The sequence below is a fragment of the Seriola aureovittata genome, chromosome 1 (assembly GCF_021018895.1).
Source record: "Seriola aureovittata isolate HTS-2021-v1 ecotype China chromosome 1, ASM2101889v1, whole genome shotgun sequence".
NCBI lineage: Eukaryota > Metazoa > Chordata > Actinopteri > Carangiformes > Carangidae > Seriola > Seriola aureovittata.
Genome location: NC_079364.1, coordinates 13,404,168 through 13,429,978, shown reverse-complemented (window position 1 = coordinate 13,429,978; position 25,811 = coordinate 13,404,168). Strand labels below are relative to the sequence as shown.

The 25,811-nt window shown below is 37.6% G+C and overlaps 1 protein-coding gene across 1 annotated transcript; it reads right to left on the bottom strand.

Annotated features, from left to right (window-relative positions):
• Window positions 1-1,987: 1,987 nt before the first annotated feature.
• slc39a13 (solute carrier family 39 member 13) lies at window positions 1,988-14,469 on the bottom strand. Its single transcript, XM_056380959.1, has 10 exons — window positions 14,268-14,469; window positions 12,540-12,905; window positions 9,884-9,991; window positions 9,241-9,383; window positions 7,415-7,534; window positions 6,956-7,045; window positions 3,851-3,901; window positions 3,549-3,681; window positions 3,351-3,450; window positions 1,988-2,988 (listed from the first exon to the last, which is right to left on the bottom strand). The coding sequence occupies exons 2-10, from the start codon at window positions 12,865-12,867 to the stop codon at window positions 2,913-2,915; spliced, it is 1,149 nt and encodes a 382-aa protein (XP_056236934.1). The 5' UTR covers window positions 12,868-12,905; window positions 14,268-14,469; the 3' UTR covers window positions 1,988-2,912.
• Between the last annotated feature and the right edge of the window lie 11,342 nt (window positions 14,470-25,811).

The following is a 25,811-nucleotide window of genomic DNA, read 5'->3' as shown; positions in this document are numbered from 1 at the left end:
GTGATGCTTGAATGGTCACCTTTTGGATTTAGTAAACATGTAAAACACAGGTGCAATGGAGGGGGGATTTAATCATGTGCAATTCATCTTTTAAATCAATAATCAATCAAAATTTATTTTCCTGAACAGCAGCAAAACTAAGTGGTTTCTGAAAATGATCAGTTGCACTGTTAGTGGTGATTTAATTAGTGTTTTTATTTTATTGCGGATTTTATGATTCAGCCAACTTACCTAATGACCATGAGGTGAGCGCCAAGTTTGTACACTAAATATCAATGTTAAATATAAAATATAAGACTTACTAAATCAGTCATGTGTTATGCAAACTTGTACCCTTCCAGGTGAAGGTTCAGCATATAAACTTACATAAGCATGTTAAACACTCACCACTACAATGTATTTGTTGATTTAAACTTTATTTTACAGGGTGGTCCAATGAGAGCAGCGCTCTTTTTTTGCATGGCCATCTAGTGTACATGGGCCAACAACAGCCAAAGTGCTACAGAATGAAAAAAGACTTTGAAACTAACATATAAAACTAAAAGATGAGAATGCTAAAGGATAAAAGAAAAGAATAGTTGAGTATTGGATAAATTGGACTCAATTTAATTGTAAGATTTAATGTATGTGATAGAAATTCCATGATCCAGATTGAGATCCTCCTGCTGTTAATAACATGAGTGGAGCAAAGCAAAACAAAAGTCCCACACAAGAGCTTTTATAGTGAGTGAGTTTAAGATTCAAGATACTGTAGATTGTTTTCCTAGAAAGGCTTTAAGAATAAATATACGCTTAGTTTTTCTTTTATTACAGTAAACTGTAGGTGATAAAAATATATTTGTATGTAGTATATAATATTGTATGGTCACTTTCCAACACTATATTTGTTATACAGCAATATTTCATATTGTGCAGCATATAATTATGTATGTTTGTTTACATTATATTATGAATACGCTATATTGTAAACCTTGTACAACCTGCTTTGGCAACACTATACTTAACTGTAATCTTACAACAAATTTGAATTGAATGGCTACATTGACTAATGACCGCACGCACCGAACACACACACACACACACACACACACACACACACACACACACAACACACACACACACACACACACACACACACACACACACACACACACACACACACACACACACACACACAGCTTAGTCGGAAACGTTCAGTTTTGGCGTTACGATATCTTGCCATGATGTCGTCTCTTGCACAGGCATTAAATCAAAAAGCAGAAGATGGGAAATTCCAGGATTTAGTGAGCAGTAGGTGCACTGTTAAACCTCTCACTGCATATAGCTTAATATAAATCCATTTAATTACTGAGGGGTCGTCCGCATTCTCAACAAAGTTATATTTGTCAGCTGGTGATCAAATGTTTGAATCTACACTTGCGTATTTTAACACTTGGATTAAATTATGAAGTTATGGAACCTTATCCAAGTATCAATGAAAGATTTGTCATGCGTGTATTTGCACCATTTCCCACTGAATGTCTTCCACTACAGTGTACATAGTGGTTGTTTGTTGTCCTTATGTGCTATGACTGAGGAAGGCTCCCACAGACAATGGGCTGCTCACAGGCTGATGACTAAGGAAGGCAACCCGCAGCGGAGTCGTTATGGCAACAGAAGCTTGCCAAACAGACTGTGTTGAAATTGGACAAGTGTGAAAACACACAATCAATACCCCCTCCCTCTACTCCCATATGACATTTCAGGCATAGGATCTTTGCAGTAAAAACATGCTCACGGTGGACAGGTTTTTGTGGAGCAAGGTCAATTCAAGCCGCTGGGCTGCGTCAGTACCTTAACATAGGTCTACCAATCAATATCAGGATATCCTAATCCCACTGAGATCAATACAATGCCTGTGTCCTAATTCTTCATACAAACTGTCTGCTTGTACGTGTGGTCTTTTTGTCCTAAAGTTGAAAATAAACAGACTTTTTTAAAATAGAGATTATAGAGAAATTTACAGTTTATTTCTTCAGGAGTGGAAACTTTTACTTTCAGAAGTGAACAACATAATAATACGAATAATCCTGCATGGTCAAGAGCTGTTATCTGTCCCATGACTCACAAAGTTCTTGGTAACAAGAATTTATAACATTATCACAATTATTTATTCAAGCAGAGGTTTATGTAAGCACTAACCTGTGCTTTAAAAAAAAGGTGCAGACTGTAGTGTGTGAGGGCAATACAACCAGAAAAAGTATACTTTGGTGTAGAGTCGACAATAGTGTAACAGACCATCTTCACTTCTTGGCACTTATTTCTTAACTAGACAAGAATATGGCGTGATGGTTGTGGCGCACATCTGGTAAGACTGGGTTGATTGTTTTTTTTCAATAAATATGCAGCAGCTACATTGGAAACAGAAGATGCACAACAGCAACAAACACATATAATGTTTAAACAATTTAGGGTTCAATGCATTTTAAAGGAGGAGGTCCATGAAAAGGTCCAATAACACCTGTTCTGTTGAGCAGGTACATCAGATGTACCTGTGTAAATGTATGTGCAAATCAACATGATTGTCTGATCAACAATATAAAACAATTTGGTAACTGATATCCATACAAACCCTCTGAATTCCCTTGATGTTTAAGTCTGGCACATTTTGACGTGTCCTCACAAATGTCCTGTCAGCAGATCGAGAAGGTCATCCTTTCAGTCATCCATCCATAAAGTGCCGTTCTTTTGTCAGACATTTGTTTTAGTGTAACACGATGATGATGGTGGGGATGATGATGATATCAATGTAACGATGTAATTTCTTAGTCAAGAGGACGTTTCCAAGAATGAGAGGTACCAGATATGAGGGATGGTGGAGGACAGGATTTCTCTCCAGTGCTGAGTTTTAGTTTTTGGTAAGGCCTCCATGTTCAGTCAACAATGGCAGAGAGCAGAGCCATGACCGCCACGCCACAGAAAATGAGCAGGATCTGCAGTAGGGAGTGCCTAGAGAAAGAAAACAAACAAGCAATGAAATAAAAAAAGGTTAGCGATTCCAGGACATTAAAGAAATACGCCATAGGCCCATTTTCACACCATAGAACTCATGCACTTTGCATCATATATCCACTTTTGTTCTACAGTAAAGAGCCTTTTTACATAGTCGCCATGTACATGGTTTCACGCTTTTGCAATGCTGACTAACGTAGCTATGCATCAACAAAATCAGTGGAGAAGAAGACTGCAAGCTAGTAAACATGGATGTAAACAATAGAGACTAAATGCAAACATAACTTTCTGAAAACAAACAAAAACGAAATCCACAGGGCACCTTTAGGAGCTTGAGTGTTTGAAAACATCTAACATACCTTAAGCTGGACTCCTCTAGCAGGTCAGGCACCACGTTCACCAGGGCAATGTAGAGAAAGCCTCCAGAAGTGAAAGGTAATATCCAGGCAGTGGCATTTTCTAGAAATGGTACAAAAAAAAACTTAAAGCTGATTCTGGCAACTCTCCAGTTAACAATAATGTGTTTGATTCTATGTATACTGGTCGTAATGTCTTACCTGTGCCTTTTGGTGACTGAGTGCACAGAGCAAAACAAGCTCCCAAGATGCCGACCAGCGCTGTAGACAGCTGCATGCGAGCAGCACTCCATCGGTCAAACCCGGCCCTCAGCAGAATGGCAAAGTCTCCCACCTGCAGATGAAGATATTTCTCTCATCATAGCAATGCCTAAACACCACAGCAGTCTAATTCTTCCTACATACTTTTAGCCATGTAAACATGAAACCTTGAGGTTAAACATTGACCTTCTGAAGTTTAGAAATTATATTATATAATTTAACCAAGAATTCTATAATCTCACCTCATGTGGGATTTCATGGAGCAGGATAGCAAAGGTGGTGAGGAAGCCAACCTGCAAGAAAAGTCTCATTAACACTGCTTTGTCTTACTTGGTAAAGAAATGTGATCTGTAGTCTCAAAGGGAGAATGTTACTAGGGGCTTGGAAGCACCTAAGCTGAGTGCTTAGCTTTATCTGTTCAGCTTCCAATACATAGTGCAATCATGGAAAATGTAAAAGACAAAGTAAAAACTTAAAGAGCAGAGTTTAAAAGATTAAATAGTCTTATATGAAGAGCATAATAACACCTATCAATAATGCAAATCAGAAGTGAGTTAGGGGGATAGTTATGTGCACATCACATGTAAGTGCAAGGCTTTTGAATTTCAGCAGGTTTTGTCAGACAACTCGAAGCTCAAACCGGTTACAGTTAGACAATCTTGAGGCATAATGTGCAGCTGTATGCAAATGCTTTGGCACTCAAGGGCAAATTACATTGTTGATTTTCAAGTGGAGATAAGTAAATACAACACCTGCAGCAAACAAAAACAAGCCTTTTTTCAAATGCGGCGTCTTTATATCTTGAACTTAAAACAAAGAAAAAAAATTGTGACGTGCAAAAGTTTGGGCACCCTACTGTGTCAACTGTAGCTTCATGACTTCTTTCCAAATTATTTTCTAAACTTTGTCTTGAAGAAGACATTTAAAAAAAAAAAAAAAAGTTAAAAAAGTTAAAAATGTTCATGACACCAAAGCCAGGCTTCATTATAATAAAAGGAGCAATATGTACAGATACAAATATTTGAAAATCTGTTAAATTCAAATTAAGTTAAAAAGAAGTGCCTAATGAAGCCTGATGAAATAATAAAATAACCTTTTGTCCAAGAAGCAGGGGGAGGGAAAAACCTCAAAAGCTCATTCAATCAAAATTTCAGTCATTAAATCAGCAAGTAAAAAAAAAAAAAAATCATCAAAATGATGAGTGTTATTGAGCAAGGCAATTCGACTTAACGACCATATTCATTGATCCCAGACTTCACTGATTCCAGAGAGGAAATTTGAAATTTGACATTACATTGACAACCTTAAGTGCTATTTTACTAATAATCTATTCAAAGTATGTTGATCGGCCGTTCAGAATTAAAAACTTCAAAACCCTAATTTATTCATGTTTAATCAACACTCTGTTGGCACAGATCATTTTCATACAGTACTTCATTGTGGCAAAATCACATTGTGATAAATACGTATGAACGTGAACAGAAAACACTGGTGAGATGTCTTGTATGTGTATGTTTGAGACATCTAGTTAACTTCCTCTCTGGCACACTGATCCATAGTTCATGCTGCTAGCCTTATGTCTCTCCAGCTGGACTCTCTCAGTCCCACAGCTACAAATATACCGTAAACTACTGAAGCAATACAAAAATCGTGTCACTGCATATTGATGTGTACCTTTTTGGACAAGCCTGTAACAAAATACAACAGGAGCAGGTTTCACACTGAAAAAGTTTGTAGTATCCTGTAATGAATGCCTCTTTTAAGACAGTGGGTATGGTGATAAAACAGGTCTACTGCTCTGCCAGTGAACACTGCCAAACACTGTACTCACAAGGGAGCTGTTATATGTCCAAACTCCGCAGATATATTTTTGTCCTTTGCTTTCATTAAAGTGCCAATAGACAACTACCCCCCCCCCCCCCCCCCCCCCCCAGCATTTCCAAGTGGTATTAATGTAGCCGCCGCTTGTGCAAAGAAGAATATAGTTCATTTCACCCATGCTCATTTTAGAAAGGCCACCACCAGGAAATGTGTCATTTATTTCCATTATCAAATGGACATTGAAATATTTGTTTCTGGCTGCTAGTGGTAACATTAGCAACATGGCGACTGCTATCAGACTAGCTACTGTCCAAAGCAGGAAACAACCGTAAGAAACCCAACTTGATCGCAGTGCTATGAGAAAGGCAGAACAAAACACCTAGTTGTATTAATTAGTAGGCAGGTTTTGTTACTTACTGATGTAGTTGACATAATGCCAACTGAATGTCAGTTGTGAACCCTCTGAAGTCCCCTAGCTCTCGCCATAGTCGCACTGGCCATAGGAACTACCAGGACAAAGCCCGGTGGAAAAAGGTGTTTGTAAGTTTTGCTATAGCCACATAGCTAACGTTAGCATTAACAGCTGTTTACTTACCAGTCTAGAAGAAACGTTGCAAGTTCAGCATCAAACTTCATTCCTTTACCCGACAAGAGTTGTCTCCAGTGGTGGAAAGTAATGCTTTGTTGACTCTTATTTTGCTATTATCTTCTACTGAAGTTAGCATGCTAACCAGCTAGCTTCTCATGTAGATAACTTCTAGCTTCTCATCACTTTCCGAAATCGAGTTAGTGCAGCGTCCAATCTGCCTTGAACAGGTATAGCTGCTCAGAGGATGTATTGTAACCTTTTGTCTTGTAAATGCAACAATGGCAGGTGCTCTTGGCATGAGTGTTAAGTAAACAGCTGCTAATGCTATAACAATAGCAAAACTTAAAAATAGCTCCTTTAATACTTAGTCTTTTAAAGTGTTCACACCTACAGTATTCACATTCAATGGACCTTTTGTTCAGTCTGACATTGCCTTCTTGTTAGTCATTTTCTATGGGGTTCCCCTAAACAGAGCTGAAAACGTATTGTATCAGACTATACGATTGCATTTCTCCATCATCCATCATCTTTTCCATCCAGTTTCAAGTGCAATTTGAAGTTCTATGTTCAACATATCTTTATGTTGACATGAGCAAGCCTAGAGTCAGTTTGTGCACAATATTTATTAGCAGTGATTGTCAGCTCATAATTGCGTTCTGATTTAGTCTGCAACCCAAGGGAGCTATTTCACCTGCAATTATAGTTTATGAAAACCAGGAGCTCTTGTATAAATATGCATGCTGAGGACTATGGGTGCATGTAATCACGTTCTCAGACAGGTAATTTGCTAAACCAGTGTGATTAGAAATGTAAACATTTCTAAAGCAACCTCACAGTCAACATACCACATGCATTGTACTCCAAAAGTAGCCACAGGGTAAAAGAATGAGGGTGCTCTCATTCAGTGGTGAAGGTAGAGGTTATCACAGCGTCTTACCTTTTTGCTAATGAGGAAACTCCCTGCTACTGCCAGTCCATGAGTGAAGTTGTCAATGCAGTTGGCCAGTAGGTTTAGATATCCACTTGTCTGTGACGCACAAAACATAATGCCGCTCTTACTCACATTACCCTTCATTATTCAGAAGAAAGAAAACCATGCTCAACAGGAATGTAATTATTCATCAGTCACAACAATGCTGGTTGAATTTGACACGTTGTGGTTCAAATATACAGAATGTAAGCTTGTGTAGCTTGTTATGTTAAATACTAAGTAAGTCTTGTGTGTTACCTAAAGTTACTTTACACTTTGTAGACTGTCTTGTAGACAGTTTTCAGTACTGAAAAAAATGCAGCTCTTACATTAGAAATTCATATCAAAAGTTTAACCCCAGTCAAGTCTCTCTTTATTTTTTTTGTCTTTTTTGTAAGTGGGAAATGTTTCGGTTGTCAGCATTACCCTGATTTTCTCTGATCTTTCCGGCAGACTCTGTTGCTTGGAGGATTTCCTTGACTCAGCATGGTGCCCATTTCTGAGTGATGCCACTGCCTTTTCACCGAAAACTGAATTAGACTGTGTCTGTGGAGAAAAAAACGAGGTCAGAATGAGCTCTGTGTTTTTAATTTTTCTTTGTTTTACAGCTTTTTATAAATAATTTTTATGTTCCTACTAACCATCAGTGTCTACCATCAGCAATATACCATTAACTTGGACAGACTTGTTTCCCCAAAGGGAACATATTGCTTACATATAGACTTACTAAAAATTGCAACTCAAGTGCAACAAACAGGCATTTTATTGTTGCTCCCCCTGTGTGTCATGGGGTTCACCCACCAGCAGCAGAAAAGCTGTTAAAAAAGTCCTGATTATTTTAATAGCTTCCTACACACAGTGATATGCAGTCATTTGTACTTCTGCTTTATTTTTCAGACATAACAGATGAAGTTCAACATGTTTATCTTTTAAATATAGAAGAGGAGACAGATTCATCTCGGGCTATAGCCTCAGTTTTCCGAGAACAGCCAACTTCCCTGTTCCCTCATTCAGAAACCACCTACGTTGCAATTTAAACTGATAGTCAAATTAAGCGAAAGGAAAATAGCCTGCTGTCTTCTGGCTGTGGCAAGGAAATGTTTGCTCCATGTCTATGATTGAAGCATGAGGAAGTAATAAAGTGTGATGAATTTTCAGGGCTATCAATCTCCTCCTGCTGTAAAACAGATAGGGGCTAAATTGTCAACAGCAAAACACCTTATTAGTGTAGTGTATTTGTTCAATGACATAACATTTTACACAAAGAATTTGAAATATCCGCACATATGACGCATCCATCAAAAACACTGACCAATATTGAAATGAAAAGAAGTTTAGCTTGTTACAGTCTTTGAATGTTTTGGGAACATAAGCTGAAACACTGAGTATTTTAAGAGGAAATACTCATAACCTCCCTCTCTGACTCTCACAGACACTGTCGCACTCTGTCCCTGTCTATTGTTGCCTCTGTCTATAAGCTGAGTGCTCTCCTGTGGACACTGAAATGGCTAAAGCAGCTGCTTCACCCCGGCGCTATAAATAGACACAAGTAGAGGAGCTGAGCCGTGGATTCCAATCTTCTCCCTCACTGGCATTATAAAGACAGGAGGGAGGATGAGGCTGCCTTTACAAACATACTGCAACCACATGTTCACAGTCTGCAAAGAAGTGATGTGTTAAACACTTATTAGGGCAAGCAGCTCATTTTGATGCTAGTTCACACACTAATTAAATGATGAACAACTATGAGCAAGTGTTTCAACCCAGTGCACAGTAGACACAATGTCTCATATGGTTTTGGCTGCTCGTTTAACATATAATCTGTACAAAATCCTAAGCATAAAAACAACACATTGTGGTTTTACGAGGGGTTAGGTGCTGGACTATTTCTTGACAAGCGGCATCAATCTTTTTATTTACACGAAAGCCAATAAGTGCATTTCCCAAATTGCTGAACTGTTCCTTTTAACACATTCCTTCTTAGAGGAGATCACAGATATGGCGGTTGTACAGTCGGTCATCTGATGCTACGGTCAGTGACCAAAACACTGATACCACAGGCAGAAATATGCAGACCAAGCATGAAATGGGTCTGTACTAAGAACTCCAAAAAAAAAAAAAAAAAAAAAAAAGAAAGAAAGAAAAAAGAAATATGTTAAGGCTTGTAATGACATGTCTGTGAGAAATGAGACTCCCATGGACAGCAGTGAGCATATTCTCCTAAAACATACTGTTACAACTGAGATACTTACAGGAGAGTTAAAATTCAGGTCCGAGTTTGAAGCAGGATCCTCGTGGCCGTCCTGGTCTGGGAACATCTTCTCTAGGAGTAGGAAGGCCAACAGGCCAACGATTACCCACAAGCCTTGGGTCATGTAGTGGTTTTGTTTACCAGCTGGGGAAGGGGTGGTAGCAGACAGATTGTACATAAGACTGAGTGAACAAATACAGTGAGTGACACCTGAGCATTATACCAATACTAAGGTATGTGAGTGGTAGTGTCACAAACAACACCGTCTCTAATAACTACAACAACGTGAAACACTGCATTAACAATACTGCCTGTTCACTATGTTACAGAAAAAGTATACATAATAAGAATGCAATGTAATACGTGGTTGATTAATTAAAGGTTTATCAATCCCCAAATACTGTCCCTATGTGACGTTTACGAAAATTGACATTACATGAGTCTGTGTTGTCGGTGAGAAAGCAGATTGCTGGAGCGCAAGGCAATGTAGTATTAATAGTATATTTCAATAGCAAACATATCATTAGCCACTTTGGTAGAACTACCTAATTTGTTTGTATATTTGAGAGGGAAAAATGGTTCAAAGAAATAATAAATACTTCAGATACAAAGGTGGTGATGGCATTGGCGCAAAGGAGACCAACCTGAAGAGACGGAGAGTGCCCACGCCTCAGGGAGGAGGTGAAGAAATACATCACCAAGGAGACCACCAATAGCAAAGCTCAATAGCTGCTTCAGCTTCTGGCATCCAGCTGAGGAAACACAAAGAAAGCGTGAAGAAACAAGGCAGCAATTACTGTACAGTCCGATTAATAAAGAACTATTCATTAATTTCATGTTATCTTTCATTTTGGCTTAAGATCACCAACGCAAATATTTACAGCTCTCTCTCTCTTTTTTTTTTATTTATTTATTTTTTTATAAATGGCGCATCCTCTATTGATTCATTTATAATTTCCTAACAAATAAAACTTCATGCACATAAATGCACAAAAATGGTTCTAGCTTGGGATAGTAATATACACTGTGATTACTCATGTATTCCACAGATTTTTTTTTATTATTTTTGAGGAGTTTCCTTGGTAATGACTAGCCTCCGGTCAGGGCTGCACTTGACAACCAAAAATACATCTGGATTGCCACGTTCCTGTGGGTGGGGCCACTTGAGGCAACAGGCCTCAGGCTGACCTAAAGTAACTTATCCCTGGTGTCTGAAGCTCAGTATGTGAGTGAGATGATAAATCTACCATTGTCAGAGTTATTCATATGTTACAAGTAAGCACTTCTAGGCCTCAGTGCAGCCTCAGAGAGCTGTCAGTGCAGCTTGAGACTCTTACTCTTGTTTAAAAAGGTTACACAGAAACTTCCTTTTTTCATTACATTTTTCCCACAGTACTTCATGGCTTTCAGTTTCATTTGATGTGGAACCGGAGGACCATTTAACTGAAATGCTTTCTATCCAGTACAACACATGGCTCTTGTTACTGATTTTGTCATTTTATACTAGAATTACCACCTTGCGGTTGTACACCTCCATGACCATTTGGATATAAAATGTCATCACTTCATTGTTTCATCCTATTCGACATCTGAGTGAAATTGTGTCATAATCAAATAATCCGTGAGCTACGACCAGAAATGTGTTTTTGACCATTGACCACCAAATTCTAATCAGTTTATCCTTGAGTCCAAGTGAATGTTTGTGCCAAATCTGAATCATACTGAAATTCCTTGAAGGTGTTACTGAGATATTGCGTTTACGGGAATGAGACAGACGGACAGACAGACAGACAGACGGACAGACAGACAGACAGACAGACAGACAGACAGACAGACAGACAGACAGACAGACAGACAGACATATGTACGGGCAGACAGACAAACTGAAAACATAATGCCTAACCGAAAAAAAAAGAACACTTTACTTTAAGTCCCACTATTTAACATTTATAAGCAGTATGCGTACATTCAATAAATTATTTACACATTATAATGTATTTATAAGCAGATATAACTCCTGCTGTGGGCGTTCACAAATGGAGGCTGTTGTATAAAAATGAATGACCACATAGTAAAAGATCATTGTAATAATATGTCTTCAAAGTACAACTTAAAATTGTCCACAAATCCTGTACATTAACAAACACTCAAGTGTCCTTATGTCTTCTTATAACTACATTATAATCTGTTAAAACACCATTTATTAAATGTTTATATGGCTCTTATGTATTCTTAATTGGGGGACTTTAAGTAAAGTGAGAAAAAATGTTTTTAAGTAAAAGTTTTCACTAAATTTACATCTCTTACTGGGCACACTGCTTTCAAAGCCTTCAATTTCATTTATAGTTTAAGGTATTGCTTCCCTCAGAGAGACCTGTAATGAAGTTCATGAAGTCACCACTGAAGACGTTCTCTTTTCCAGGAAGTACAAGTGCCCATTTAAGGCTGTGCTCCATCTAAAATTGTAAACCATGAAGAAGGTGCAGCTGGGCCGAGGACTGGCTGACAAAGACCTGGCAGCACTACTTGCTGAACCCACTGAAGTCGTTCTCTCTTGTTAAGGGGGTGTGGAGAGCTGAGATTTACTACAGAGCCACTAAAGAGCTGGAGTTTTTATTTATAGTATTGAGAAGTGTGAAATTTGTGGATGCCAGAACAGACGGATGGTCCTGTCTGCAGTTCCTGTAATGCATTAAGCATGGACCAGGAATGTGATACATTCTGTTGAGTTGATGAGGCAGAGATATTTCATTCTTTTATTGCAGAAATTTGAACTCTGAACTCTTCTGCTTTCAACACTTTGGGATTTTGTCAGCTTTTAGTTGATTAACATTTAAATTGTACCATTTGCAACACCAATGTTAACTCTTATTTTGTTGTTTACTCTTGTTTATTTTCTATCACTTCTTTTCTACTCCTGAAGTTAGCATGCTAACCAGCTAGCCCCAGCCCAACAGGGCTGTCACTTTCCTATACCCAGTCACTGTAGCATCCAGTCTGCCCTGAAGAAGTAGTGCTGCTTAGAGGGCGTATAATAACCTCTTGTCAAGACTGGTAAGTTAACATCTGTCAATGGTAACTTTGACTATGTAACAAAAGCAAAACTGGCACATAGCTCCTTTAAAGGCCCTTTCTCTTACACAACATGATGTATCAGTGATGACTGTCTTTCAAAATATTGCATATAATAATCTATATTGTGTTGTCAGTATTGTCATGAGTGAAATATTGTGATGGTATAGTATTGTGCCTTACCAAGCATTTCAAGGCATATTTAGACTCCATATTGCCATCTCTCACCTTCTGTTTTGAGGGCTGCTCCAGCCTCAATGGGAATGACGAGTAGGGGGAAAATCCCGCTGAGGCCTACAGCAACAGAGCCCACCAGGGACAGGAACCAAACATGAGCCTGTTCGCTGGCTAAGAGGTCTGCTACTGCCTGGAGGCCTGGGAGGTCAACTGTCAGGCTGGGGCCTGGTCCTGCTGCTGTGGCTGTTGCATGAGCCATAGCTGTTTGTGTCATCTTCTGGCTGCTTGATGCTCCTCTGGAGGTCAGCATCAGCAGGGTAACTGGGATAAACAGAGCAGCTACAGCCCAGCTGGGCCTCCTGCAGCGTCCACCTTTCATCCGTCCCACGGTCCGAAGAGCACTTGCAACCAGTAATGCTGTAAGAGGAGCACACGTTCAGACAGGCCTCTCCTGCACCTTGCAAATAAATGTTCTGTTAAGTTACACATAATTAATCAATCACTTATTTCAGCTCCACATTAAATAACAAAATTCAATTCAGTTTCAACATACATTATAGCCCAAGCATGCATTTTTCAGGCTCATACCGATATCACAATTTGAAATGATTTATTCTACATAAACACAGGATAATGCTAATAAGGATCCCTTAAATTAAAGTTGTGAGTATGTAATGAGTGGGACATTTTACAGTTGTAAAATAAACTGTTGCAAACTGCTGAACAAACTGGAGACAATGTTTTTAAATGACTGCAACTCATATCGTGGTTATATTTCTGGTTAGTTATCAACAAATACTGATATATCTGTGATAAGATATATCCAATATGGCTCCAATATATATTATGGAAGTAAAACGTTCACAAATCTGGACAAGGTAAAACCTTTGTGGAACTGGAAGTTACTCTACAAATATAAAATCAGCTAATCAAAGTAATTATTTACTTTTTAAACTCTAACCAGATGCAAATTATTGCTGCTGATACATGCTGACGTCGTGTTTGAAGTTAAATTTTGCCAGGTAGTGGTGCAGAAAGATCAACACAGCAATACACAGTACAGATGTAAAATATACTTAAATATCAAAGTAAAAGTTTCATCCTGTGACTGATATACTGTATATGCATGATCTATAAAGTAAGTAAATGCTGTGAGATACACGTTGTGAAGTAAATGGTACGACAGTAACATCTGCCTCTGAACTGTGGTGGAGCAGAGGTGTCAAGTGTCTGCGTCTTTTTGGCAGCTGCTCGTTCATTGTTAAAAGTTAAAAAGTTAAAGTGGCGTTAACCTCGCTGCCACTGATTATTCTGTCCCATCTTTAGCAGAAAGGATGCAACAGATATTTATTATTAGTGCTGGAAACATCCAGACACACTGCTGCTCATGTCCCTGTGTGGGAGTTAGCAGGGCAGAGTCGACCCGAGCCAGCGCCAGTAAACTCGTAACAGTTGCGTTGCGACATAAAGTACACAGAAAATCAAAACACCGCGGTGCGAAAACTGACAAAACAACACAGTAAACAGACATTACACTGGAAACCGAGCTTTTGACAAAGACATGCTGAATTCGCTAACTCTCACGCCTGTGAATAAAAGTTAGCAGGCTAACATTAGCCGGACAGATTAGCTTGACGCACACGCAATCACTGCAGATTTAAACAGTGACGATTGCACCGTTAAAACTAGCACCAGTTTGAGTTAAGTTCGTGCTAACGTTAAGGCTCGGAAAACCATCAAAGTACTACATGGATGTGGCGTTTTATTATTTTTAAATACCTTGTGGTTTCGGCAGTCTTTGCACCAGTGTGTCCCTGCCATCCAGGCCGGCTTGATGAAGGCAGGCTAGAGTTTCTCCACACTCCCAGCTGCTGAGGGCAGAGATCCGCTAGCTGCAGCACTCAAGTAACAGTCGGTCGCGGCGGCTTTCCCAAACAGCCACGTATTAGGATCCTGGAGGAAAAAAATATAAACAGGAGAGGAGTGTCAGGATCACGCCCCAACTAAGATTTCAGGAAGTTACTGTGTTTTCCCCCCGAGGACTCTCTCCACACCATGTAGCAGAGTTGATCTGAGGAGATGTTTTTATATTTCAGTGAAACAGGACGGGAAAAGTGCAAATAATCAAACCTATGAACAGGCCAGCCATGCTTATGCAGTGGCAGGTCATTATAAAATAAGTTCATGTACAAATGTAGGTGCATTTAACACACAATCTCACAGAGGATTCACCATCCTCTTCATAACAGACATCACAGTATCAGGGTTGTTATTGTATCAAGTATCTAAGTGCGTCACCCCAGTCGATATAAAACATGCAAATAGATCAAAGTAAAATATATAAATCACACAATAAATCTAATTATGTACTCAAATTTTATTCAGGGATTGGACCATGGACCAGGGCTTGTTATATTGTGACATAGATCAGTGGTTCTCAAAGTGGGGTCCAGGGACCCCCAGGGGTCCCCGGCAAAAAGGGGAATAATTAATTTTCACTATAATTTCACCCATGAGTAACACAGTGACAGAATATATGACTATTTTGGTTGTGGGTTTCACACACTTTCTGTTATAAAACACCTAAAAGCAAATATCTTATCTTATGTGGCGGACCCTGGGGCTAATTCTTAAAAAAGTGGGGGTCCGTGGTCTAATTTTTTGTCAGTTTAGCCGTCCTTGCTGTGAAAAAGTTTTCTAATTCATAACATAGTTTCAGGTAGAGCTGAAATGACTGGTGGATTAATTGATAAGGCATTCAAGAGATAATTCATCTGCAGCCTCTTTGATAACTGATGAATCGGTTTACTCATTTTTCAAGCACAATATGCCAAAGAATTACTGGTTGTGCTGCTTGTTTTTGTCTTTAATGATAATCAACTGAATAATATTTGGGTTTTGGACTGTTTGTTCAACAAAACAAGCATTTTCATTTTCATTATCATGTATGTATATCCAGCATATCTACTATGTATATATCTATTTTTCTACTGAGTATCTTTGAACAAAAATTTCATTTAGGATCAGATCAGTTCTGTCATGACATGTTGATATGTCACAGTTTTGTCATAGTGTTATTCATGCTGTCGCACTTTCATGGCTTACAGAGACATTTGAATAAAACCGAGCCACTGCCAGTGTTATTAATAACACCAGCTTTCCTACTATGACAAATTAAAATGTCTGTTAAAAAAAATGGCCTTTTTGATACATTTGGAGCTGTTTGAGAATTGGATAGCATTACTATAGCCCACCTCTCTTAAAGTAACAGTTTGTTGTAAAAGTTATATACAGTGCATTCAGACAGTGCTCAGGCCCTTTCAATTTTCTTTACATTTAGTTATGTTGCAGCCTTGTGCGTATCTCAATCTACACTCACATATGACTCATAATGAATAATAAAGCGAAAACAGAATTTTAGAAATTTTCGCAAATTTATTAAAAAGGAAAAACTGAAATATCACGTTGACATAAGTATTCAGACCATTTGCTGTGACACAGGTGGCTTCCATTTCTCTTGATCATCTTTTAGATGTTTCTACACCTTGACTGGAGTCCACCTGTGGTAAATTCAGCTGATTGATCTGGAAAGGTGCACCCCTGTCAATAAAAGAGGTCAGAATACTTACTGTATGTCATTGTGATATGTCAGATATGATATAAGTTTCTCCTTTTTAAAAAATTTGCAAATATTTCTAAAATTCTGTTTTTACATTGTCATTATAGGGTATTGACTGTAGATTGATGAGGTTGAAAATTATTATTTTTTTTTTACTTTCTGAATGCACTGTAAATAGGTCTACTACCTTCCCTCAAAGTCACACCCACATCAAAACAGGGTTTCTCATTTGAGCAGTTTGGTTTCACTACGTTTCTGCCACCTTGCAGGAGCACAAGGGCCCAATCTCATCAACACACCACCAGCTAATGTGGGGGGGGGGGTCAGTTCCTAATCTACATTGGCAAACCTTTCTTTGTCAGTGCCTTACAGACCTCCTCTAATCAGATTTAAGATATTTGAAACATTACTGTGTCCATGTGTAATCTTCTTTGGCTTAGAACAAGGTGGACCTAACATAGGCCCCACATGTAACAGCAAACCTCATATGTAAAGATACATAAGTCGACAAAGCATTCAAACACCCTAAACATTCATAATAAATAAAAATAGTAAAAAAAAAAAAAAAAAATAGAGAGGCAAACCATCAATGTTGTCCTCAAGGGCCCCATAAGAGTTTCAACAGAATTACAAAATGTATGTGTTATTTTAGGCTATGTTATTAGACATAAAGATAGTGGAGAGTGAAACCTACACGCAAATTACTCAGCCTTATGCATATCGTCATTGTACTAAAGTAATTAAAGTTATACTCTGTCTGTTCTGGGAACCACTTGTGTAACCCATTTTTTTCAACATACAGTTGTCTTTGAAGTCTGCTCCCATTTTGTCTTTAAGGTCACTTTTTCATGTATAGGCACTCATTTTACATACCATGGGATTAACCTTTAGTGTGACGTTTATATGCATTTCATGAAGACGGCTGAGCAAAAAATATCTCACATAGAGGGGAATCGTAGTAAACTCAAGGCATTGTAACACTTTTATTATCCCTTGGCATTGTGAGACAGATTTTTCCACCATTTGCTCCAGAACCTCAGCTAAAAATAACTAATATTAACCTGGAACTGAACCATAAGTATGGAAGGTACATTTTACACAGTATAAGCCACACCATTCTCGCCGCTTTTTTTTCTCTGAAGAAACAGAAACGCTGGATCGGTTGAGATGGAGAAAATGGGGTTTATTAATAAACTCAACACGCCACAGGAAATATCTGGAGTTGATAAAAATCAGGCAGGGGTGTAGCAAGGAACTACACTCTTTCCATTTTATGCTACTTCATACTCTCCTTATGGGAGCCTATAGGGACTATATTAAAATGATGATGTAAACTTTATGTAATTCCACAATAGTATTCTAATATATCACATATGAATGTGTTATTTGACTAAAATTTGGTGATACTGGTGTTCTGTGACCATATCAAAATGAAAACAGAAAAGCTGTTTGAAGTTTTATTTCAAGTCATCACGCTCAATGAAAATGGAATCTGTGCAAAATGCAATCTCTCATTACGGTGAGTCGTCAGTTAAGACGTCAATCACCGTAGGTTACCTGCCGGAACCTGGCTTTGGTCATTGAGTGGTGGTGAAGTCTCCTCTAAGAGGCTGCAGAGGCCTCAGAGCAGTAACATTCAACGAATATTGAAAATGCTACTCCTCTTGCTTCCACCACTAACACTACCAATGCAAGGAGTGTCATCAATTTGACTGCAGTTTCCAAAAATTGCATTTTAATTTTAATTGTGACTTCAATATTGCTTACATAAATGGAAAATTAAGTTACATTGCTTATATTGCATTTTAGTTTTCAAATTTAATTTCACATTTTAATATTGTCAACTGTACAGCAGGGGTGTGACTTTGAATGAACAGTTCTTCCATTTTCATTTTAAAATAGCTATACAACACCTATATGTGAAAATGAAAATGCAATGTTGATTATCGAATTTAGATTTTCCTTTTTACTCAAATAACCCATTCATGTGTGGAAATTTATTTTTCTGCTGTGGAATTACATTTTAATTTTCAAGTTTACAATATCGTATTAATATTGTCTACTATAGGCTTCCATACTCTTGGTCATGTTTTAGATGTCCATGAGTTGTCTGCAGTTCTACCAGACCTTTTTCCCCATTTTTAGAACCATTTTTCTGCAGAATGAGTATATTTCGCTGATAATACTTTGGATTTTGAAGGCAGGACTTTTACTTCTAATTTACAATTCATGCATTAGTAGTTGTACTTCAGTATTTCTTCTCTTAAACCATCTTTCAAATAAATGCAGTTCTAAAAATAGTGAATAGTTCATAGTACTATATCTATTTCGAAATATTCACTCTGTCAAGGTCCTAATCTCTAGTAGAGCACCCAAGGTCAAACTGTGCAGTAAATTCTCTTAATGAACTGCCTGACCACCAGGTGGTGTATGTGACAGGAGGTTACTGCATAGATTATAGTATGAAATTTGCCCTGACAACAGCCAAGAAAAAAAAAATCTCATTATATTATGACAGCATTTACATTTCATCTCTTTTTTATTGTGTTTTGAACTTGTAGCTAAGCACCAGAGGTGGAAAAAGTACAGAAATTTTGTATTCAAGTAAAAGTACCAATACTTTGATGAAATATTACTCAAGTAGAAGTAAAAGTACTCATCTGAAAATGTACTCAAGTAAAAGTAAAAAGTAGTTCATTTGAAATGTACTTTAAGTAAAAGTTACTTAGTTACTTTCTTTGTGAGGGGTGTGAGGGTAGTAAAAATAGGACAAGGGGTCAGAAATCCAAAACTATTTTGTTTTTAATTAAAGAACAAGTGTAACAAATGTAAGTGCAAAAACAACAACTTCACAACAACTGAACTTCTTGTTCAGTTTAAGTAGCAACTTAAAGTTAGTTGTTTTGTAAAGTTAGTCACTGTTGGTTCTGGCGCGTATTTTTCCCCTGTAGGTTGAATTGTTATTTTTACTCAGTAATGGATAGGATTTATAAAGTAACTAAGTACAATACTTGAGTAAAAACATACTCAAGTAAAATACAAAATACCGATTTTAAATTGTACTTAAAAAATACAAAATACACAAAAAAAGTATTCAATACAGTAATGTGAGTAAATGTATTTCGTTACTTTCCACCTCTGCTAAGCACATACTGTATGTTCAGGCATACTTGCCACCACAATGATGAATAATATAAAACGGCTTAAATGCACAAACATATGATGATGAACAGTTTTAATTCCTGTTAAAAAAAAGCAGATAGTTGAAGTCAAACTGACCATGTGTTGTAAAGGGACATTGCTTTTAACATTTAAGAAGTCTGACCGGTTTTTAAAAATAGACAAGCTAACTCTGACCGGCAAACTTCGCAGAGTGAGATGTGAAGATAACCCCCCCCCCCAAAAAAACCCCCCAAAAAACATGATTAATATCCGCACTGAGTCATCCTTGTCTGACTTGAGCAATACATAAAGAAAGAGGAACTTTTTTTTTTGTTGGATAGAGGCCTAAAGCCTTATATGGGTGTAAATGGGTAAATGTGCGTGTTTGTGTGTATGTAGTTTGGGAATGAAAATATAAAAAAAAGTTAAACAGAATGAGACAGCAGATTAGCCATGCTACTGCAGAGTTGGTCTCTAATGTGTCATGTAAAAAACACTGTTCTGTTCCACTGTGAATTTTTTTTTGTGTGTGTGTGTGTGTGTGTGTGTTTGTGTGTGAGCAAGCTTGTCTATATGCCTTGTGATTCACCTTTGTCTAATAATACCCACAGCCCAGTCTGATAGTTGAATCTTGTGGAGTCCAGAGAAAATGAGGAATCAGGAATAAGAAGTGAGAGGGCTGGATGTCCCCTTGCACGCATGTCAAGCGATCGTTCCATGTCATTGTGAAACACACGATGGCCACTGAAACCTCTGGTGACTATCAGCCAGGAAACATAGCCCTTCTCTGTGGACTGTCCACCCACAGAACTGAAATATTCTATAAAGCATTCTCTTGCTTTTTGCAGATTTCATAGGAATCATAAGTGAAACAATGAATTTTGTAAAAAAAACAAAAAACAAAACACTTTTGGATCCAACTCGTAAAATGGGCACCACTTTTTTTTAGGCTGATACAACCGTGTAGATAGTTGTTGGATTGCATGTCAGAGTCTGTCACAACGCTTTGCCTTTTGAAGGCTCAGATCAGGCAGTGCAAAGTTGCATTGCATGTTAAAGTGACAATCTCTTTCGCCTGCTGGTAATTTGTGGCTCACACTGTAATGAGCTGTGACGCATATATTTCTGCTTTTATTCAATCAAATTTGCATCTAATTTATTGTCTAGTCTATTGCTGCATTATTATACAGTTAGACCTCATCACACAATCACACAAGGTCATGTTTACTTAGATCACTTCATTTCTTCAGTATCAGTTTATAATTGAATAACTAACTGAACTGAAGTTTTTCAGTCAGTTTAATACACAAACAAACAACATACACCATACACATTTAAATGCTGCAAAAAGCTAGTTTATTCAGAGAGAGATAGTGTCTTCTAGAAGCTCTTTGCAATTTATTATGTGTGAATAGACATTTCCGTAGCTTCAGAAACAAATTTAATGCAAGAACCGTCTGTATAAGTAGTAACTCTCAACCTCCTGGAGACAATCTTCACCTGTTACAAAGACACCATGGTAGCAGCTACCCTGGTTATTAAATGAGCTCCTCTTATTCATTTAGGGAGAAAAAATAAAAGCTGTAGCTTTGTATGTTACAATGGTGAAACCGCTGCTCTGACACTCACAAAATTGTCAAAATTATCAGTTAGTCACACCCATACGCATGCCATGCTTTGTGAAGGCAGTTGTGTAACCACATGCTGAAATATGTTTTTATGTTCTCACACTCTCACTCGGCTTTTTGAAACATAAATGTAAATAAATTAGTAAGATAAAGAGTAAGCAGCTATCAATTGATTCAATTCATTTATAAAAAAAAATTTGTTTGTTATTGTTGTTTTTTATTTTAGTTGCCATTTAATTCAAAGTGTGGCAAAACTTCTGTTAAAATCTCTAATGTATTTACATGCAACCTGTATCACGGCTTATAGGCTACTGCTTACGGAGAATGTTAAAACAAAAGACAAAAATATATTCTCGATGGACATGCAGTGTTGACACAAAGTGGTCACTTTCAGTGTGTCATTCTGTGTTGGCAATTAATGTAGAGTAATAAAAGAATAAAAACAAAACGTTAAAGCAGGTTCAGCACTGTCACTGAGGCCAGAGGCTGTAGAGTCAAGATGTGACCGAATGAGCTTTAACTCAGCAGCAGCAGGAGCGCACACTCGCAGCCTTAAAAACTTGTTCTGTAGGAAGAGTTTGTCACCTTCTTGTTTTAATAAGGAAGAAGAAGAAGGAGAAGAAGAAGAAGAAGAAGAAGAAGAAGCCTTATGGTACCAACCTAAATTGGTAGAATTAAGGAAGTTTTTAGTTCCCCTGCTAATTCACAGATATATAGAAAGCCTGCATTTTTAAACCACCTTTGGCAATTTGCTCCCAGTAGTTCAGCAGCTCCCTCGTGGACACCTTTACTAGCTCATTGCTGCGTATTATTCTGAGGGCGAAGGTAAGACCCGAGCAGATTTGTTCTCCGAGTGAGGCTGTGGGCGTTTCCTGACTTTCCTTACACGAGCACACTGTTATAAGCAGGAGGTTTAGTATTACTTTGTGTTTTTACAAGGTTGACTTTACTTATATTGTATTATTTCCAGAACTGCATATGTGTTTTTGTTTGCTTGCTTATACTTGAATGATTTTATGAATTCATACAAATTAGTTGTTTGTTACTAATAGCCTGCTTCACTCAAAAATAGATAGATAGTTAGATAGATAGATAGACAGACATTAACTGCTGCGGATTTATTTAAATTCAGTCATTAAATTCTTTCAATCTTTAATGTTTGACCTATCAGACGGCAATTAAAACGTTTTACATTTTCTTCACGTGCAAGGCTGAAACAGCTTGTATTTACTTAAAATGCACAATTCAACAAGAAATGTATGTTCTTCATTTTGTAAAGGTTATTAGGTTGGTTATTAATGTATTTATTTATTTTCTATAAAAGCCTACTAAACATAAACTTTATGCTGCTGGGGATGATTCTGTGTATTTTTGTCAAACACAATTAACCAATGTAAGTTATTATTTGCAATATAAAGAATAGTAAAGCCTGCCTAGATTTTTTTTTTCTTTTTCTTTTTTTTTAACTGAATTACTCAACTAGCTCAGACAAAATGGTGAGCGAAGATGATTACGAAATTTGAATACTGCCACAGGAGTTACAGAGTGTGGACATCAACCTGCAGTCATTCTGGTCAAACTGATGTTCTGCAGAGGAGGAGTGCAACACTTCCTGTTGCGACGTACATGTATCCTGTTTTCCACAGTCAGTGTTCATGCGTGTCACTCCCCTCTGCTTGGCTGTTTGGGTACAATCTCGTGACCCTGCGCTGTGACTCGAGGGAGACTCCACGTCTGACAAAAACTCTAAATTTCAGCAAAGGAATGTGTACTATATCACAATGACTATCAATTTATGTTGAGAAATGACTATGGATTTAATCTACCTTGCTAAAAGTTGTTGGGGCAGACTATAGTTCATAACAGATATATTTCACTGTATAATATGTTTTGAGGGTGTTAAGCAAACTGTAGCAGAACCAATAATAGCACAATTTTATAGCCAGCAGACTGTGCCTCTTTCACAATATTGGCAGCTTCTTAAAATAAATGCATGCAAAGATAGTGATGAGAACATTGACACCTCCACACAGCAGGCCCAAAGACTCCAGGGGCCAAACTATGTGACCGTGAATTAAGAGGTGCCACTGTAACAGTTTGCGTGCTTGTGTGGGCTCAAACCATTAGAGATATGTATCTTGTGACTGTATTCAGAAGGCAAACTGTGAAATGCTCAGTTACACCCTGTGGTGGGACCAAACCAGAGTGCAGTATCGGTCAGAGCAAATTCACAGTGTGTCACTTACGCTTACAACAAATACATCGCTGCTCGCAACTTTATTTTATATAGCATATCACCTGGACCAGGTTGACACAATGATATGAAAATGTATTCAGTGTCAGGGAATCTAATGCAACACTTTAAATAGTATTTGAGCCCATGGTTTTTGTACTGATGCGCATTCAGAGGTTGACAGAGGATTCAGATCCTTTACATAAAGGAGGAGTTTGATATTTTGGAGATTGGAGATTTATTTTGGACATACAGCACATTCAATTTCTCTCCAAGAGTAAGATGAGATGATCAACTCTCATATCTGTACAGTAAATATGAAGGTAGAGCCAGCGGTTGGTTAGCTTAGCCTAGCATTAACACGGGAAACAGGTCGACCTACCATCACTTTTAAAGATCACTTATGCGTTACATATCGTTTTTAAGAAATACTCCACCACATAACCTCTCGATAAAACTGCACTTCACTTTGTGTAGAGATAAAACAAACCAAATGCAAAGTATTAATTTGTGAGCCAAACTATTCCCTCAGATAGCAGAAGTGAAAAAAATACTAGATCACAAGTAAGAGTCCAGTTTATAAATGTTACTGAAGGTGAGATTATGTCGCTTTTCAAATAAGAAATGTCACATTCTTCCTTTCACAAATAAAAAGTTGAACTTATAATGAATAAAACTCATATCAAAAACACTCAAGGGTTTTGCTGCTACTCGGTCTGACGACGAGTGTGCAGACTAATGTTAGGTAAACGTTAATTTAAATTTGCTGTTTAATTGATATTACTGAGCCAGTTTGTTGACTTTATGAACCGTCTTTAATGCTATTGTTAGACATTGTTATACTGTAACTGACTGTGTTGCCACAGTTACCACAGCTCAGTTAAAGTTGCATTGGATCACTTTAAGTAAATGTATGCAAGTATTATGTAATGTAAATGATCAAAAGTAAACATATTCAGTGCAGAAAAATGAGCATTACTGATTACTGATGCATTAATGTGTAAGTAACACTGTAGTGTAATTGCCCAAAGTAGAGCTAATTTATATATTGTTGGGAAGTTTAATCAGTCACAGAATTATTTAATATAAATATATTTCAGAAGCTCATTATGTCTTTTGTACGGTATGTGTAAAAAGAAAAAACCTGGAAGAAACCTGTTGATATAGCTGAAAAATAAATGGATTAAATAGAATAATAGAATATTTAGTATCAAAGTATCAAATGGAAATCCCCAAATGAAGTACAAGTACCTTGAGCACATGTACTACTACTGTTTCCTGTGAGGTTTACTGTCATTTTGTCAGCTGTGCACCACTGTCACTGCATAAATAAAGTAATTCACTAAAATTGAACATCTCATATATATTACAAATGCTCATGTCATTGTTTCAACTATTGTATAATGAATACATATGGGGTAATATGGCATGGAATCTGCAAGTGGTGGTTATGTTACACATCCAGGCCACTTTATTAGGTACACCTATAAAAGTGCAGTCCAACTGATCTGCATCAAATTCTATTTATATGAAGATAATGTTCCGCTTTCCCTCGACACTGCCAGAGAGGTGTAAACTGTATATTCATTTGGTGTTCAAGGTGCCATTGAACTGGATTGTAATGCACTGAAATGTGTTTTTAGTGTTGAATGACACCTCTTAATATAGGCTAAAGTTCAACACCACGGCAACTTTTAACCTCAAAAATCATTATAAACTTAAATTGACACCTCAAACAAAACTGATGCAACTGAGCTGTTGTTTTGGAATGGCTAATAAAATGGTAACTGAGTGAAAACTGTCAATGCTAGAGAGCAATAACAGTAACACACACATGCACATACACATGACACATGGAAACATTTTTGGAAAAACACCACACGGCATGTGATCTCAGGGTAATGGTGTTTATGTTTTTTTTTTTTTTTTTATGATTTCGCAATCTGCCTGCTGAAAAGAAGAGTTACAGGCTCAACTCAGGGTTCTCTCAGGGTTTATAACAAATCAGTTACATTCCTTTAACTATTTGTAATGGAATAAAAAACAAGAGTTTTGTGGAAATTATTTTGGTGTAATAAAACCAAACATGTTATCCGTCTCCATGTGTTTCTGTAGTTTCTCATATGTAGCCACTATTATGTCACAACTTTCAATTGTTGATTATATCAAGTGCATTTACAGCATTTTTTTTAAATACTTTAACAATGTTTAATCTTTAAAAGGTCTTTTTATGTACTTCTTTTATGATCTGGTACAAAATTCTGAAACTTTGGTTGCTCTTTCCCACAGAGGCTGACACTATGTAGTTTTAACTGCACTGCAGCACCTGGGGCTTGTATGGATTCAGTGTCTTGTCAAAGGACATTTCATCGGGCCAAGCTGCACTTTATAGGAATAATGGTGGCACTGAGACTTAGCACTAAGGCTGAAAAACGGTGGATTAAATCACTCGGCCTTTATGTCACACACAAATCAAAAGAAAAACACACCAACAAAAAAGCAACCAGCTCTTATCGAAGCCGGGATCATCCTGACCATATGACACGAAATGGATTAATTTAAAGTCCACCTTCAAGGAACTGAATCTGAAAGACAACTTCCCAGTTCCTCATTTAACAATATGTCACTCTTGGTGTGCATGCACTGTATGTATGCTGCATGTACTTCATCTCTTAGGCCAC

Coding starts and splice junctions, on each gene's coding strand:
- slc39a13 (XM_056380959.1), bottom strand. CDS start 12,867: ATGAAAGGTGGACGCTGCAGGAGGCCCAGCTGGGCTGTAGCTGCTCTG. Junction 3,902..6,955: donor GTTTCCTCATTAGCAAAAAG/GTAAGACGCTGT, acceptor CTTTTCTTGCAG/GTTGGCTTCCTCACCACCTT. Junction 3,451..3,548: donor TCAGTCACCAAAAGGCACAG/GTAAGACATTAC, acceptor TACCATTTCTAG/AAAATGCCACTGCCTGGATA.